Source organism: Mixophyes fleayi, chromosome 3 (assembly GCF_038048845.1).
Source record: "Mixophyes fleayi isolate aMixFle1 chromosome 3, aMixFle1.hap1, whole genome shotgun sequence".
In the NCBI taxonomy this organism is placed as follows: Eukaryota; Metazoa; Chordata; class Amphibia; order Anura; family Limnodynastidae; genus Mixophyes; species Mixophyes fleayi.
The window spans coordinates 164,920,267-164,938,935 of NC_134404.1; the positions used below are offsets into that span (position 1 = coordinate 164,920,267).

General features: G+C 41.6%; 1 protein-coding gene across 1 annotated transcript in view; it reads left to right on the plus strand.

Moving 5' to 3' along the window:
• Positions 1 to 225: 225 nt before the first annotated feature.
• LOC142144177 (cytochrome P450 3A9-like) overlaps positions 226 to 18,669 on the plus strand; it is a 36,217-nt gene continuing 17,773 nt past the window's right edge. Inside the window, exons 1-4 of the mRNA XM_075202713.1 lie at positions 226 to 699; positions 8,110 to 8,203; positions 13,099 to 13,151; positions 13,299 to 13,398. Of these exons, the coding sequence (XP_075058814.1) occupies positions 629 to 699; positions 8,110 to 8,203; positions 13,099 to 13,151; positions 13,299 to 13,398 (318 nt within the window). The 5' untranslated portion in view covers positions 226 to 628. The remainder of the gene's footprint in view (positions 700 to 8,109; positions 8,204 to 13,098; positions 13,152 to 13,298; positions 13,399 to 18,669) is intronic.

Here is an 18,669-nt window from a genome sequence, read left to right on the forward strand (position 1 = left end):
GGATTGTTTAAGACGGCGATATAATTAATGGGTTCTGCAATATACTGGCGTTTAATGTAAATGTGGAGCTTAGATCTTTAACCAGTCATAAGACTAACCAGCTCATATGATCGTCTAACTGTTACTATAGGATATGGGATAGTCTGAAATGCAGCCGAACATAACAAACCTGTGCATTATGGGGAATCGCACAGAGACACAGGAATCTAACAACGGACATTCAGCACAGGGCACGTTTTGACTAGAGACAATCATGAACTTTATACCAGATATTTTCAGACACCTGGATCCTGCTAGCTGTATTATGTGTCATTATTTTACTGTTAGTATAAAACAGAGATCTCAGCTCCTCTCTGTATCTGGTGATGTTTCCACTGCAACCCGAGATCCATAGGTACAAGCAGCTCCAGCAATTCACATATATTTCTGCACACATGACCATGCTGTATATTGTATACAGCTCCATTTAGTCTGCCCAACCCATGAGATCATGTGACTGCTCTCTAAGAGACGGAAGTTATATTAACCCTATGCATTATGCTGGAAGTCACAGTGGTGGAGCATTCAGAGACATGACGGTGTAACAAAGTGACATTGACTGTTTAGTACGTTCTGCTAGGGAAGAATCATGAACTTTATACCAAACCTCTCTCCAGGAACCTGGATCCTGTTGGCTTTATTTTGGGCACTGGTTTTACTGTGAGTATAGAAATAAATGTGACTCTTATGTTATATTGCACATACTGTAGTTGGCAACAATTGATTTAATTTCTAGGGGCACTTTGCTACTGGAAAAGTGAAGCTACTGGAAAAGTGAAGCTGCATAACAACAGTATCCAGAGACATAGTAGGCTATTTATTAAACTAGAAACCATGTGAAAACAGCTTTTTCTGCATAGTTTAGGCATTTGTAAGTAACCTAGCTATGCAGCAAACACCGAACACAGGGAAACGCAGTCCCCATAATTTTTAATGGGGACTGCGATAAGGTAGAATGGCTAACGCGTCAAAAAGCATTAGTCATTCTACCCTATGCATTGCAGTATAGGGATCTTCGGATCCCTCACCGCAGCCTTCCTGTTCTACCCTCCGGTTACTATTGCATGGTGGCTTTGTGCATGCATGGCCATAGGTTGTGTATGCAAAAGTAACCGGAGAGACTACCACAGTTTTAAGGTAAGTAAAGTCATCGTCGGGGCAGCCTCCTGTCGAATGCGCTGTCCTGGGATGATTTTTTTTATAAATTCTTCTGAAAAATCATCTGTCGTTGCAATGACAGATCATCATAAATAGGGCAAAAACCCTGTTAATTAATAAACAGGCCCCATAGACATGATTACACATCTCGTCATGACATAAATATTGCTATTTATTTATAATACACCCACATCTTCCTGCGTCACTGTGAATAATACATACAGGAATTTATAACAATTACATGCAGCTGCGATGCTATGCAAATATACCCCCACCCTCTAGCTGGAGCCCTGGTGGTGGTGGTGATGGGGCTTTGTTGTATGTGGGGGCAATAATAAGAACAAACACTTGATTGTGGCTTGTGATTGGTCCTACATCTGCAGCAATTTAATGGTGAATTTTATTGATTTGCTGTTCTGCATTACAGAACCGATGTCACGGGCACTAGGAGTGTTTACCCAGGTATCACCAGATGATGAACTTACCAGAGCAGTATAGTTGGTAATATGGTACTCTGGTAGCGGGGTGACCATGGAACAGGAGACAGCAGATGGTAAGGGAATGCTGGAGGAAAGACTATGACTAGCAGCACTGGTAGTAGGTAGATAACTGTACACGAGGAACTGGATGGACAAGGAAACGTGAGGGTAGTCAGTGGTCTGCGTATAGCAAGTTGTACCACTGCTATAGTGAGGGGAAAGTCCAGGAGTAACGAGGAGGTGGTGAGAGTCAGCGGTCTGCGTATAGCAAGTTGTACCGCTGTCTAGGTGAAGGAATGGAATCCAGGTGAAGGTATCAGGGAAGTCAGTGGTCTGCGTTAGCAAGTTGTACCACTGCTATGTGAGAGGATACTAGAAACTGGTGTCACAGGAAACAGGAGACAGTGGTCTGCATCTAGCAAGTTGTACCACTGAAATATATATGTGAGGAGGAGCACGAGGAGATGAATGCGATGCAGAGTATACACGGACACACAGAACTTGAACCCACGATGATATGCACAATATAATGATAACTGAGCAGCACTGCACAAATATACAGAGTCACAAGAACTATCCAGGCAAATAGGAAACACAGTCAAATGATAGCAATAGTCTCAGTGGATAGGGAACTCCGGAGGAGAACAAACTCAGTCCAGCTAGATATGCAATACACAAGCACAGTCAATGAGAAGTATGCATACCACGGTTCAGGAGAGCAGGCTGTCAGAGAAACGTGCAGGGATACCTGAACGGCTGGAGGCCGGCAGGAGGAGAGACCACTGGAGGTTGGAAGCGGTAACCAAGTAGGTGCAGCGCACGGTAGGTAGACCAGCAAGGATTAGGCAATACTTAGGAAGCAGTAGTATATGGAACTGGACACCTGGAGAACACGGGAGAGTTGAGGCGGTCTAGTAACCAGTAGCTGAGATGAAAGCAGCGGAGCGCTGACCCGATGCAGACAGGCGAGTTGACATAAGCAGCAACACTGTAGAAGCACGGAGACAGCGGATAGGAATCAGCTGGCTGCAGTCACGATGAACACGGGAGAGTTGAAGTGAGCAGGGTACTGTAGAAGCACGGAGGCAGCGGATCGGAATCAGCTGGTGCAGTCACGATGAACACAGGAGAGTTGAAGTGAGCAGGATACTGCAGAAGCACGGAGGCAGCGGATAGGAATCAGCTGGTGAAGTCACGATGAACACAGGAGAGTTGAAGTGAGCAGGATACTGCAGAAGCACGGAGGCAGCGGATAGGAATCAGCTGGTGCAGTCACGATGAACACAGGAGAGTTAAAGTGGTTTGGAAACCACAAAAGAACAATAGGAATCAGCAGGAGCTGAATACACGAGGAAACACAGGAACACCTTCAGAGGCTCATGGGAAATGAGACTCCAAGATTAGGCAACGAGGTATTGACCACAGGTGCTTTAAATAGGGAGTGTTGCCTGATCAGCCAATTAACTAAAAGCAACAGGTACTGAAGGTTTGAAAGGGCTGCACATGCGCAGACCCTCAGGATGGTGGACGGCCACGTTTCCTAAACACACGAGAAGTAGCACTCACAGTCCGGTGAGTGACAACCGACAGTGTAAAATGGCCTAATATCCCTCCTCCTCTTAGTTGGAGCTCCACCTAAGGGGAGTTGGGATATTAGGAAAATATTTTCCCAGGTGGTGGATTTAAAATGTATACAAGCATGAGACCATAGGGGTGAGAACCCTGTTCTAAAATCTTATAACCTGGATATGGTAATACTGCTTATACATTCTACTCAGATATAGGACATTATACCACAAGAACAAACCAGGAATGTGTACTTGCCTTTTAGGAGGAATTCAAATCTCGGTCATGTGCCGCCGGATATCATCGCAATGTCCGACTGTGCACATTACCATATATTACGTAAAGATGCATCTGGCTTTGCACCAGTAGTATATGCGCCAGGTTTAGGTCAAGCATACATCAGATACACTCACAATCAGATCATAAGTACAAGAAAAGTGTTTTAATATTTGTTTTTATAGAGTAAAAAGCATTCCGAGAATCCGAGTAGTAGTACTGTTTTGTTACTCGAGCTAACTATCCTCAGAATCAGTATGTTTCTAACGCTTCATAATGATCAGTACTTTATTTATCTTTTCCCTGGTTCTCGCTCTGGTTTCCCAGCCCGTTGTTCTATCTGTTTGATCTCTTTTATCTAACTTTACTTTGTACTCCTCTCACGTACTCCTTCTCTATGCGTTTTTGTGTCATTCTTCTAGAGCAGGGGTCAGGGAACTTTTTTTACCTTTTACCCCCAAATATATTTAGATACGCCGACGTTACCCCCTTGATTTGAAAGGAAGTAAATCATATATTAATAATTATTGGAATTCAAAATATTATTGAATCTATTCAAAATTTCTTTGAATGCTTCAACTTCAAAACTTCAGGTTTTGGAGAAACTTCACTTTTGATACAAGAGCATCAATATTGGGGCATTTTGATGATCAGAGCAATTTGGATACAGTCTTCAGCGTCCAATCGATTTCTCTGTTTTGTTTTTATGTTCATTAGAGTGGAAAATCCTTGTTCACAAAGGTAGGTTGTTGCAAAAGGCAGCAACTTTTTGACTGCCTCCTCATGTGCAATTGTGAATGTCTTGGCAGCTGTTGACATCCAAAAATATGACAGATCTGCTTTGTGTTCAAATGCAATACGTGCTTCATTATTGCATCGAAGCTCAAGAAGTGCCTCTGCCAACCCTTGAGGCTCTTCTAGTACAACAGCAATTTCACATTTAAAGGGGTCTACAATGCAACTGACAGCATGTGAATCGGCAGCATTACCCCCAGGAATTTCATTTTTGCCCCATTTGGGGTAATTTACCCCTGTTCCCTGACCACTGTTCTAGAACCACCCTGTGCTGAGTGGAACCAGCGTTCTGTGTTTGGCTGGCTGTGTGGTGGAAGTGGGGGACTTATTCCAGCCAGCTGATCCTTGGAGCTGTGTTCCAAGCACATCATTTGCTGTTAAAATCCTGATTGCAGCTGTTCTTCGAGCGGTTCACTGCTTGTTCAACGCAGGCAGGTTATTAACCCCTCCACTGCAGCTTTTTAGAACAGATATAATAAATAAGAATTTTATACACCTTTTTACTAAACCTATATGCATCCACTCTATATTAACACATTGTAATAAGGGTTTAAAAGTAATAACAGTAATCAATAGCTGGTATATTAACCTTATGCAATTTACAGACTTTCACACTGAAATCTGAAGTGACTAATATCTGTTATTATTTACAGTAGGGGGTGCATTATTCCTTATAAAACAAACATTTCCCTAATGAAAACTGAAGCGAAGACATCAGAATTTACTATTTTTACAGATATTTTTACAGGATTCTTAAGATCTACTAACATTATTTTGTATTATATTGTTTTAAATCCATGTGGTTTATGCTGTCTCTGACAGCAGTAATATATCGGGTGAATTTGATTAATAATAAAAAAATATATAAATCTAATTGATACATTCCAATAACTTAGAATTGCACATAAACAGAGCTATGGGTATATATGCAGTCATGGTTTAATACATTATATGTGCAGACCTGCCAGCTTACACTGTTCCACAAGAGACCATTTGTGACCACGTCACATGTTCATCCAATAAGCAGGGATGATCTCATCGCAAGCTTTTCTCACTGGGAAAAAGTATCTTAGAGAAAAGTGCACAGCTAAAGATAGGAAATATAGCACTGTTATTAGAGAGATACAATGTGTGTTACCAGTAACCATGGTTAGGCTGCCTCTTAGCAGTGCCTGAGTGAGTCATGCAGGGCTAAGTACAGTTTCAGTAGTTTCCACAGACTGTACGATGGCATGATGGTGCAAAATGATAGATGTCCATAAGTTCTCAAAGAAATTTCTCTGCAGCTGTTACCCAGAGCTTTTTGACTTCTCCACTGTAGTTTACTCGCACAGTAAGTAATGACTGATAAATAGAGGATTAGCTTGCATGTGCATATTGCGCCGGAATATATCCAACATCCATCCCTTTCTCACCATGAGAGCTACCAAAACTCTTATTCACTCTTATGATCTCTTGTCTTGATTGCTGTAACCTCCTCCTCTCTGGTCTTCCTAACTCCCTCCTCGCCCCTCTTCAGTCTATCCTCAGTGCTTCTGCCTGCCTTATTTTTATCTCCAGCCGCTATATCTCTGCTTTCCTCATCTTCACCTACAAAGCCCTCAGCCAATACCCTCTCTCTTACATTTCCATTCTCTACACACACACACCTTATTTCCTGCCCCCTCCACTTTGTCAACGACCACTGCCTTAGTATCACACTGATGACCTCCTTCCACTTAGAACTCATGGGGCCCTAGGCAGGATACTGGTTTGGGGTCCCCCTCCCTGAAACAATCCATATCACTATATTTTTGTAGCATACCATATACCCCTATAGTTAAGCAGAAGTGAAAGTATGTGCCGCCGCGCGCCACCGAACGAGGTGTGGCCATACCATTGGGGGCGTGGCTTGCATCATTTGGGGGGCATACCTAACATGTGAAAAGAGCTAGTCCACCCTCCTACAGAAACAGGCACCCCTAAATAGTTACCGAGCAGTCCTGTTTTTTAAGTAGTTGGGTCAAAACAACTTAAGTATTTATGTAAGGGCAGAAATACTTATTAAGTTGTTTGCAAAAATAATACGCATAAATCCAAGTATGTGCTCTTGTCACTTTTGTCCCTCTGTCATCACACTGTGCCCCTTCACAATATCACATGTGCCCTTTCATCATCGCCTCTGTTGTTTTACTTACCTTTCTATTGCCTTTTTTTTCTTTTGTATTCCACTTTTCTTCTTGTCTTCCTGTCTTCTTTCTTCTCCGGTGCGCAGCTCGTCTCTGCTACTCGGTTAGTCCTCACTGTGGCTGGAAACAGATTAAAAAGAAAACAGTCACGTGATTGCGCGGCGGCTCCCGGCAGCCTCTCCTCCTCTCAGTGGGAGCAGAGAGGAGGAGATCACGTGACTATTTTTTGTTGTTGTTGTTGTTTATTTAATCTGTTTCCGGCCGCAACTTGTTTTATTATGCCGGCGGACAGAGGGGGACGGCAGGCGGAGGGGGACGGCAGGCGGAGGGGAGCACCCCCCCGACTTGCCTACCCCGCTCACCGCTGGCCCTGGAAGGGCCTTCTGGGGACCGCTGGGCCCTAGGCAGTTGCCTAGGTTGCCTAGCGGTAAATCCGGCCCTACCTTAAGTATGCCCTTAAAACTGAATTCTTTATTCAAGTCTATCAGCCCTCGTCCTATCTCCTTTGTCTCTGCTATCACCTCCACATGGTGCCACCCTATCTGTGTCTTCCTTTACCTTTAGGATATAAGCTCTCACAAGCAGGGTGCTCTTTCCTTGTGTTCTCCTTCTACAATTGCCCCACCCTCTGTACCTCTAGGCCTGCTTCTCTAGCCCTGTTTTCTTAAGCTCAAACCTACTTCACTTTAGACATTACATCACTCTTACTGTACTATAAATAACTTGGATCTGCTTTACTATGATATCTGTTTGTAATCATTTAACTAGCATATGCTTGGACTTTGTATTATTATGTTTAGTCTATTAACTTATTATGTAGTGTACTATGGATCTAATATGGACGAGCAATATGTCTTGCAGGTTGGATAAACTAATGCTTATAGGATAATAAAGAGTCAACAAAATTTAGCTTACCAATCGTAAAAACTCAGATATTCCTAAACTGCTGATATTTACATTTTTTACTATACTGGTTATGTTTGCAATATATTTTGAAATGTATCTTGTGATCTCTAAAGAAAAAAGTTGACCAAAAAGATGAGAGATCCTGTTTCTTTAATGGTCACTTGACAATGGCTTATTGGGGTATATTTACTATGAGGCGGTTCCATAGGACCACCGATTCCCAGCGCTATGAAGTCTCTTTCTTCAAACTGCAATTTTATTAAAGACTTTAATAAAAGTGCCGTTTTGAAAAGTGACTTTAAAGCACGGGAATTGGCGGTAGTAAATATACCCCCTTGTCTTGTGATCAGCCGACAATAAAAAGTAGGAAAAATGTATTTGTAATTACCATTGCATCTTTTTGATCTGCATGGCCTGTACTCTAAATGTAAGGCACTGCAGACCTTTTGTGGTGCCTTATAAATAAAAGATGATGATAACAATAAAATAATAATCTAGACAGCGGGGACATTCTGGTAGGAGAAGAAAGATGTAATTTTAGAACAGACTCCATGAAGTAGACTAATTATTCTAGATAGTTTCTAATGCATCATTTGCTATAAATTTACACATTTTAATAGCACATTTTAATTGTAGTTTACTGTATAAGAGAAGAGTTAAACATCTCAGCCTAATGTAGGCATGAAGTCATCTTACTTTGTGTATTGTTGTTTTCTTTCCAGTTATGGTATATTTCCATATGGAGTTTTTACTAAGTTGGGAGTCCCTGGACCCTCTCCGCTACCATTTATTGGAACCTTTCTGGGATATAGAAAAGTAAGTGTGATGTTATCATTGACCATGCACAATTTTGTGTTAGTGTAACATGACTTATTACTGGTTAACTGTGATAAGCCTTTACTATTATTATTAACAAACACTACTTAATTCCAGAGCACGGAACCATAGGCAGACGAAGCAAACATACACTGCAGCGCAGAAACATGAAACAATACAGAAAGTGCGAGGAGCCTGTTCACTAGACCTTATAGTCCAAACTAAAGAAAATATGGAAACTGGTACAATGGCATTATGTGTGTTTTGAACAGTAACCTATCTAGCCATAGGGGAATTCAATTCCCCCTGAATTAGCGCAGTGTTAAAACTATTACGGTTATTACGGTAGTTTTAACCCGGCTTTATGAACTGCGAGCAAAAAGCCGGCATTGAAACTACCATAATAACTGTAATAATGCGCAGGCCACGTTACTTTTACCCGTAACGCGGACAATTGAATTCCCCCCAGAGGCTAGAATTAGTGGTCAGGAATGGTATTGTAAACTATAAACAAAGTTGTAAAGTTCTTGGAGGAGCACATGAAGATGGAACAAACAATTGATGTAGTAGTGTTGTGAAATTGCAGAGATGTCATGTAGATAGAGGATCAATACCACACAGATTAGGGAGAATAAGATAGAATAAAGTTGGCCACACATCTGGTGACATGTGGTTGGTCAAATTTTTCCTTCCTTTTTCTATCAAGCATGCCAGTAAGGGCAACTGAGGTGTGAGTTAACCAGCTGATCAATTGGTAATTTAATGGCCATTCCAAATTAGAGCTAAAATACCCAAGAGGAGGTAAATTATACCAAAAGTATGCATAATATAAAACATTCAAAAGATCAACATAATGTTTGCAGATACATTGAAACATAGTATTTGAAAAGAGGATAGAAAACGTGATGTGTAGAAAAAATAATTGCACTATTAACTACTGTCTTAAATGTGAGCCAAACTCATATGGCCCACTCATTCCCTGTAAGTACAGCAACTTTATGGATGCTGAACAATGGGGCGACTTATCCTGAACTAGGAAACACTGAGACTCACTGTACTGGGACACAATATCCCATACAAACAAGGAATCCTTCACCTTTCTTTCAAGATGCCACACTTCACAGTTCTGCTTTGTGTAATGTATATGGTGTACTGTGATATGTCAGGTTCTGCCATATCATGTCCTAGCTATAACAACCAATCAGATTCTAGCTATCATTTATTTAGTACATTCTACAAAATAGCAGCTAGAATCTGATTGGTTGCTATAGGCAACATCTCCACTTTTTGAAACCCGCGGTTTAGAAAATATACCCCATAGTGTAATGATGTCTTTTCTTAGGCTGAAACTGCGATAATGTTGCAGTAGATAGGTCAATTCATGACTCACTCACAACAAATAAAATAATAATTGCACACAACAATAGCGACAATTTGCTGCAGTGGCAATCCCAAGGTATTCTGGACCCCAGGAGGTTGTTTGTTATAAACCATCACTCAAGGTGGGCTGTGGGCTGTATGCAGTAAGCTGTGTGAGCAGTAACAGATCGCTATAATATGTCTATGATTAACATAAGCACATTATCAGAATATTATTTTCGGTAGCTTGCTCATTGCTGTCTTGTGGCGTCTGTGTTTGGTGTAATCACTATGCTCAGCAGACAATAATCCAACAGCCTCTAGGGTTATAGTGTATCCTCCAGATAACCATCATCATCATCATCAATTTATATAGCTCCACTGATTCTGCAGCGCTGTACAGAGAACTCATTCACATCAACAATCCTCCATATTCCTTTCTGGAGCTTCTACTTTCTTTTCCTGCAGCTGCTCAACATACACTTTTTGGACAGCTCTTCCAATAGCAGAACCTCCTTTTACCCTCTTTCCCACATTCAGCAGTTAGTGGCTGTTTTAAAAAAAAAAAAAAATGTTGTTCTAAAACATGGTGGTAGATCTTTAGGCAACAAATATCTTTAGAGAACTAACTCCCATTGCTAGTATTGTGGAAACCTTATTTGAAAAGGTCAGGTATACAACAGGTAAAAGGGAATAAGGGTAATTTATGAAGATAGAAAACTGCAGGCTAACAGTGCAAATGCTTTTTTGTGACATCATACACCTAGTTTTGTACAGTTGTGTTTGCATGGCTAGCATGTCAAGATGGAGTAAATTGCAAAAATGTTGCCCCTTTTAATGGGATGAGCAGGCTAGATTGGAATATTCCTCTCACAGCAATGCATCATATTGTGTCCTCATATAAATATACGTTTTTGTGATGCAGAATAAGAAATTTAAATTGGCTTCAAGGGGTGGAGAGGGCTGTTTTGGGGGGCTTGGCAGTTCCATTTTAGTGTGTGTCCACAGAGCCTCATTACTCCATGGTTACTCACCTGTAACTGGGCATCGGTTTATAGTTTTCAGTAATATGGTTCAAGCACTGATTACACACATTATATAGGTGTGATCCATCGTTTGACATATGGTGTGACTGTTGTTCTCTTATTGTCAGTGAGTAACCAGCCTATTAGTGTCTACTGCTTTTTTAAAACCATTTTTAGTGAAAGAAAACTGTGAACATTGGGGTGCAGAAAACCAAGGAGTTTGGGTAGGTGGAAGGGGGGCAACACACAAATAACATATTATTCATTACATTCTTTGTAAACCAAAACAGAGTGTAAACATTGAGGTCTTTTAGATTTGTGGAGGTTCATCTAATGTTGGGTGAAGATGCACAAGTAGAGCAGGTACTCCCATAGTCTTCATGCCAAAGTTGAACTGTATTTAAGTTATAATGTTGGTTATTGTGGAAGGTAGCAGGCGTCTCCATTTCTGGGCTATGGCAGCTCTTCCTGTTCTAAAGATGTGGCCTAACACATATTTACTATATTTGGGTATCTGGAGCGCATAAAGATGTGATAGTGCAACTTCTGATGAGGGAGACACATTGATGTTAAAAGACCTTTCTTGTCAAATTTAAACAATATCCTGCCACAGGGGTGAATCGATGTGCAGCTCCTGAAAATATGCACTGTTTCCTATTTCATTGCATTTGGGCCAACAGATTTTTGATTGATTTGATTTTTGATTGGGGCACATTTTTGTGCAGTCTGTCAGGGGTGAGATAGTCTATTTAGTAATTAAACCTGCACCTCTGATTGGTTTAGGCATTTGGATATGCGATGGGACTTGACATGAATGTGCCCTCATTGTTCAGTCGTGAACTTCTTGTTCATATCAAAGTTGTGAGGGAGATTTAGGGGCAATATTTATTGTAATAATTGCTAGTACCAAAAGGTGATTTTATTTCCCACTGCCCTTTGTGAGTCCTTGGAACGTACTGGAGGAGGCAATTTAATTGCTTTGGGTTTCTTTTTGGAGGTATGGCTACAAAATAGAGGAGGGTTTGATTTTATGGTTAGGTGAATTCTAGAGGTTAATTTCAAGGCTGGTCATGCATATGTTTCCTATCTGTTAATGCCATCACTGAATGGGTGGTAGCAATAGGGTTAGTATTTCTGGAGCTTGAGACTGTACAATTGTAAAGACTTGTGTGTGTGTGTAGCAAGCAGAGCAAGACAGTAAGAAACAAACAATTTGTATAGTCAGAGTAACTTTCTACAGTTTAGCACCATCTGCTGGACTCAAGGCTGATGTGCAAATATTAGGTGCAGACATTTGGTTAATTCTGAAACGACACTGTTGAGATATTATACATGTAGGGCCTGATTCATTAAGGAAAGTAAGGCAAAAAAGGATTAAGTTTTCTCCTCAACAAATCATGTTACAATGCAAGGGATGCAAATGATTTTATTATTTTGCAATAAGTTAAATACTGGCTGTTTTTTCATGTAGCACACAAATCCTTGATTGCTTAATTTTTGCACTGAACTTTAAAGTTGATCCAGGACATGCTCTACCCCAACTATAAATCTATCCCCACACTTTAAATCTACCTCTCCCCCAGTGCAACATGGTTTTGCCAAGGTGCAAAGTTAGGGGTTGCTGGGTTACACCCAAGATGGCGAAACTTGTGGGGAGTGGATCCTACGAAGAGTGGGATTTCAAACTGACCTTTGAAGTTAAGGACGTCTATTTTCAGCAAAGTTTGCTCCACCAGATGGGAGCGTCGGGGCTCTGGGTCTCATGGTAGGTGCCACGAGGTGTTGGCCCGAGTCACAGCTCTGCCAGTTGGTGGATATTTCAGCCTGAGAGATGGATCAGGGAAGTCCTCATGGTGTTAGAGGTGAGGATTTGCAGTGATATTGAAGTTTGGGAAGGGAAATATATGCAGATTCTCCACTGTCTTGCTGAGCTCTAGCTAGATATGACTGAACAGCATGGCCTCCTGGCCTTGCCCCTAGTGTCTACTGGTTTGACAAGGTGGGATGACATGTTTTTTTTTTTTTTTTCTGTGCAACAAAATTAAAACGTGTTATTTTTTAGTAATGCTAAACTTCTATGTAGAAGCATTTTTTCAAACTGTGATGCCTGTATTCTAAGAGGTACCTCACATATATTTAAAAGGTAATTGAGCCTATTAAATTTACCTTTAAATAGCAACTTCCTGTTCTATCAAACAATATAATTAACAACTATGGGGTCTTCTATCCAGAAAGATGAAAAATAAATAATTGCTGCTGCTCAGTTACAATGTTACAGAGATCTGACTACCGAGCGCCTCTTCCTGCAGTCACTGTGAAGAGCACTGCTAAACAATTTGGTAGAGCGGGAAATGCCTGGTGCAATAAGACAGTCGGGTATATTTGGTTTACAAGCGTATTTTTTAAACATTTGCACATAAGGGAGGAAGGGAGGGGGGGGGGGGTACATGAAAACATGAAAAGGAAATGCTAAGAAACCCTGATATAGAAAAGTTTTTATTTATTTTGCAGGGTGTGGTCCAGTTTGATATGGAATGCTTCAAAAACTATGGAAAATTATGGGGGTACGTATAAATCGCCAAAACTAGTATTTTGATATGAAGGTTTCAGTTTTGTAATCTTAATACTCACTTGAAAAGCATAACTACATATTTGAATAAGTGCTTAGAAAAAGTAGATATTTTATCAATTTTTATTCATTTGTGTTGCAGTCTCTATGATGGCAGACAACCAGTGCTTGCAATTCTAGATCCGGTTATAATTAAATCCATTCTAGTGAAAGATTGTTACACTAACTTCTTGAACAGACGGGTAAGCTGACCATATTAATACTGGAGAAAATGAATTGTGAGCCATATCTGCCAGTCAGTATATGCAATTTTAGACACATGGGGCCTGATTCAATTTGGAAAATAAAATGTGCTTATTCTGTATGTTTGAAAAGGACAAGCATAGTTCTGCTTGCATTCAAATACACAAATTTCTTGAGATACATTACAATGTAAATATGGTTGTAATTACATTACGTTAATTGCGTAATTCTGCCATAACTTGCATACAAGCGGAAGTATTTTTTTGAAGCAGTTGCACTATTTTTACTGCATGCATATTTACAATAAATTCACATCAGAACATACATACGTGTATTTCCTCAATTACCGTTATTAGCTTAAAAAACACTGATGCATCCTGACAGTTATCTAATATTCACTTATATTTCACTGCATTATCTATTTCACATGCACTATACAATACTCACAATTATCCCTTTTATCACAGCCTTTAATATCAAATACATATCATTAATACACATTTACATTTCAGGAATAAAACAAGCACACTATTTTTGTAATTAAATATATACATTTTCTTGAGTCAGAAATTCAAACAAAAATTGTGAACAATATGTAATTTTTATTGTGCTGTTATTTTATTATAAGTTTGTTCTATATAAACAGGAGAGCATTTGGAGGACATAATGACATTTGTGGACAAAAACAAAATAATTGGCACTTGGGGCAAGCTAACATCTACTAGTTGATTTAGGAAGACATTTAAAGAAGCTTGGTAAAGCCCTGTAATGTAACTATTATTATAGATTCATATGTTAAGGTTTCTATTAGATATAACACAATGAATATATAAAATTGAGATTTGTGTGATTTGATTAAAAAAAAACACAAACAAAAAACTTAATCACATTGATCAATAGACATTAAACAATTTGATTCAGGGTAGCTTTGTTTTTCAAAAGGGCAAACATACGTTATTTTACTTTTAATTATTTTCTATTCAAACATTATCAGATGAATATATAATAATAATAGTAATAATAATCATGTACTGGAAAATATTTATTTATGATTGGAAAATGCCTCAAATTTTCTGTACAAAGCTCCCAACTGCCAAAATACTCATACACTTGTCTCCCTGATAGCTGCAGTCTTACTTTACACTGTTTCCACCTGCTTATTTCTGTGACTAGGTTAACTCACCCCTTGCAAGTCGTACAAAGCGCGAGCACAAACATTGATACATAGATAGAAGTACATAATATTTCTAAAGTACAACAACTTTTACATTTTCAACACATAATAGTAAATATGTACCTTGTACTTGTGCTCACGTTCACCCTGGAAAAGGCAATTATACAACACTACATGGAGTCAGGAAAATTGTTCCTTTGCCTTCAGAACATACTGTAGAAATCACCAAATAAAGACTCCTTGCTCCAGGCTTCTTAATCAGTAGCTGTTTTATTTTTGGCAGCAGGATTATTAATCCTGTCTGTACTTCTCCCTGCTGGACAGGTCCTAGTCTGGTTACCTTTTCGACATACCCTTCCCCTTAGCTTTGCATTACTTGGCAAAGCGGATCCTGGCAAAAATTTCCTCTTTGCCAAACTCCCCCTCTTCTGGCCTCACCAAACCAGGTGAATCGGCCGACCTGAGCAACACATCTCTCCGCGACAGGTCATCGGCAATATTATGCAGGGCCCCTGGCTTATGTTCCACCTTAAAGCTAAAGTGTTGTAACGCCAGGAACCAACGTATGAGCCTGGCATGCACCTCCTTATTTGTGTGCATCCACTGTAAAGGGGCGTGCTCGGTAACCAGGTTTAATTCCCTACCGAGTAAGTAATGCCGAAGTACCCTACTGCCCACTTAATGGCCAAACACTCTTGTTCCAATGTGGCATACCTCTTTTGTCTTGGGAAAAGTTTGCGGCTGAGGAAAGGAACTGGTCTCTCCTCATCCTTCACCCTCTGAGACAATACTGCTCCCAGACCTGTCCTGGAAGCATCTGTCTGGAGAAAGAACCGCTCCCTAAAGTTAGGTGCTTCTAGAACCGGTATGGTGCACAAGGCTTCTTTCAAGTCTTTGCAGGCAGCTTCTGAAGACTCGGACCAAATTAATTTGTCTGGGATATTCTTTTTAAGAAATTTGGTCAGTGGGGCGGCTCAGGTAGCAAAGTTTTGGATATAGCGTCTGTAGTACGCAATCAATCCCAGGAAAGTCCGTAGTTGTGACTTTCTCTCTGGTTTAGGCCACTTCCTCACAGCCTCTACCTTATCCACCTGGGGTTTTACTTCCCCCGACCGACTACATAAACAAGATTCTTAGCCTCTGCCATGGTTAGCGCACACTTTAAGGGATTTGCATTAAGGCCATGACGCCTTAATGTCTTCAAAAACCGCCTCCACCTTGGGAAGATGGGTGTCACGGGCACTAGGAGTCTTTACCCAGGGATCACCAGGTGATGGACTTACCAGAGCAGTATAGATGTTAATATGGTACTCTGGTAGCGGGGTGATCACGGAACAGGAGACAGCAGATGGTAGAGAATGCTCGTGGAAAGTCTATGACTAGCAGCACTGGTAATATATAGGTAGTAGTACACGAGGAACTGAATGGACAAAGGAAACGTGAGGGTAGTCAGTGGTCTGCGGTAGCAAGTTGTACCACTGCTATAGTGAGGAGGAATGTCCAGAAGCAACGAGGAGGAGATGAGAGTCAGCGGTCTGCGATTAGCAAGTTGTACCGCTGTCTATGTGAAGGAATGGAATCCAGGTGGAGGTATCCGGGAAGTCAGTGGTCTGCCTCTAGCAAGTTGTACCACTGAATATATATGTGAGGAGGAGCACGGGGAGAGAAATGCAATGCAGAGTATACACGGGCACACTGAACTTGATCCCACGATGATATGCACAATATAGTAATGACTGAACAGCACTGCACAATAATACAAAGTCACAGGAACTATCCGGGCAAAAGGTAACACAGTCAAATGATGGCAATAGTCTCAGCGGATAGTAAACTCCAGAGGAGAACAACTCAGTCCAGCAAGATATGCAATACACCAGCACAGTCAATGAGAAGTATGCATACCGTGGTTCAGGAGCAGGCTGTCAGACAGGAGTGCAGAGATACCTGAACGGCTGGAGGCAGGCAGGATGCGAAGTCCCAGGAGGGTAGAAGCGGTAATCAAGTAGGTGCAGCGCACAGGTAGGTAGACCAGCAGAGATAGAAACAAATACTCAGGAAGCAGTAGTATATAGAACTGGACACCTGGAGAACCCTGAAGAGTAGAGATGGTCTAGACAAGATGAAAGCAGCGAGGCGTTGATCCGATGCAGACTGGCGAGTTGACACAGGCAGGAACACTGTAGAAGCACGGAGAGCGGATCAGCTGGCTGTAGACACGAGTAGAACTGAAGGGTAGCGGCAAGCAGGACACTGCAGGTACACGGAGGTAGCGGATAGGAATCAGCAGGTGCAGTCACGATGAAACACGGGAGAGTTGGGCTGAGCTGGAACTGCTGAGCACAGAGGCAGCGGATAGGAATCAGCTGGTGCAGTCTCGATGAAACACAGGAGAGTTGAAGTGAGTAGATAACTGTAGTGCACGGAGGCAGCGGATAGGAATCAGCTAATACAGTCACGATGAAACACAGGAGAGTTGGAGTGAGTTGATAACTGTAGTGCACGGAGGCAGCGGATAGGAATCAGCTAATACAGTCACGATGAAACACAGGAGAGTTGAAGTGGTCTGGAAACCACAGGAGAGTTGAAGTGGTCTGGAAACCACAGAAATCAGCAGAGCTGAATACACGATGAAACACAGGAACACCTTCAGAGGCTCACGGGGAATGAGACTCCAAGATCAGGCAACGAGGTATGGAACTCAGGTGCTTTAAATAGGGAGTGTTGCCTGATCAGCCAATCAACTAAAAGGAACCTGAACAGAAGGTTTGAAAGGGCTGCACATGCGCAGACCCTCAGGATGGTGGACGGCCACGGTTCCTAAACACACGGGAAGAAGCACTCACAGTCTGGTGAGTGACAATGGGACTCCCAGTCCTGACTATAGATGACTATGTCATCCAGGTAAACTGTGGCGTATTCCCAGTGAGGCTTCAATAATTTGTCCATTGCCCACTGAAATGTGGCCGGCACTCCATGCAGGCTGAATGGTAATGCCTCATATTGAATCAGCCCTTCAAGTGTTGAAAAGGATATTTTGCGTTTGGCCAAGGTTGTGAGTGGTATCTGCCAGTACCCTTTTGTCAAGTTTATGGTAGTTTGACATCGACTACTGGCCAGATTCTCCACTAGCTCGTCTGTCTAGGTTTGACACATATCCAATGCCGCAGGTATTTTATTCTGCTTCCTAAAATCATTACAGAAGCGAATGGCCCCCGAAGGTTTCGCCATGAGGACTATGGGATTATTCCACTCACTGGTGGATTCCTCCACTACCCGAAGTTGCAACATGTACTCCACCTCTCGGTTTATTGCAGCCCCAGCCTTTCTTGCCTCAGGTATCCTATGCGGCCGCTGGTTATTGTCATGTTCAATGATTTTTGTGCCCCCTGGAATAGCCAAAAAAAGTCTGTATTCCAAGCTACCATTTCTAAGGCTTGATGTCTCAGTCATCGTCAGGAAGGACTCCACGGGGACGATGCAGTCCTCGGTTTTTACTGCTCAGAGTTATTGTCGGGGTTTCCTCCACCCACGGCTTTAACAAGTTAACATGATATACTTGCTCTTTTCTTCGTCTACCGAGCTGCCGCACTCTAATTTACCTGCCCTATGGACTCTATTATCGCATAAGGGCCTTGCCAATGTACATACAGCTTGCTTTACTGAGTTGGTACTAGGACTAGCACCTTGTCACCTGGGTTAAAGGTGCATAAGGTGGCTCGAGTATCATAACCCTTCTTATGCTTTCCCTGCACTTCCGTAAGATGTTTATTTTTTTTACCAACGGACCGATCTGTTGTAGTTGATCATATAATTGGGCCACAAATTGTACTGTATTTGGCTCTTTGGGTCCCTGCTGTTCCCACCCTTCTTTGAAGATATCCAGAACTCCGCCAGGATTATCTCGCAAATAGAACTCAAAGGGGCTAAACCCCGTTGATGTTTGAGGCACCTCTTATCGCAAACATGAGATAGGGTAACAGGGAGTCCCAATCTCTTTTATCCTGAGCCGCAGCTCATCTAATCATTTGCTTTATGGTCCTATTAAACCGCTCAACCAACCTGTCGGCTTGTGGATGATAAACCGAGGTTTGCAGTC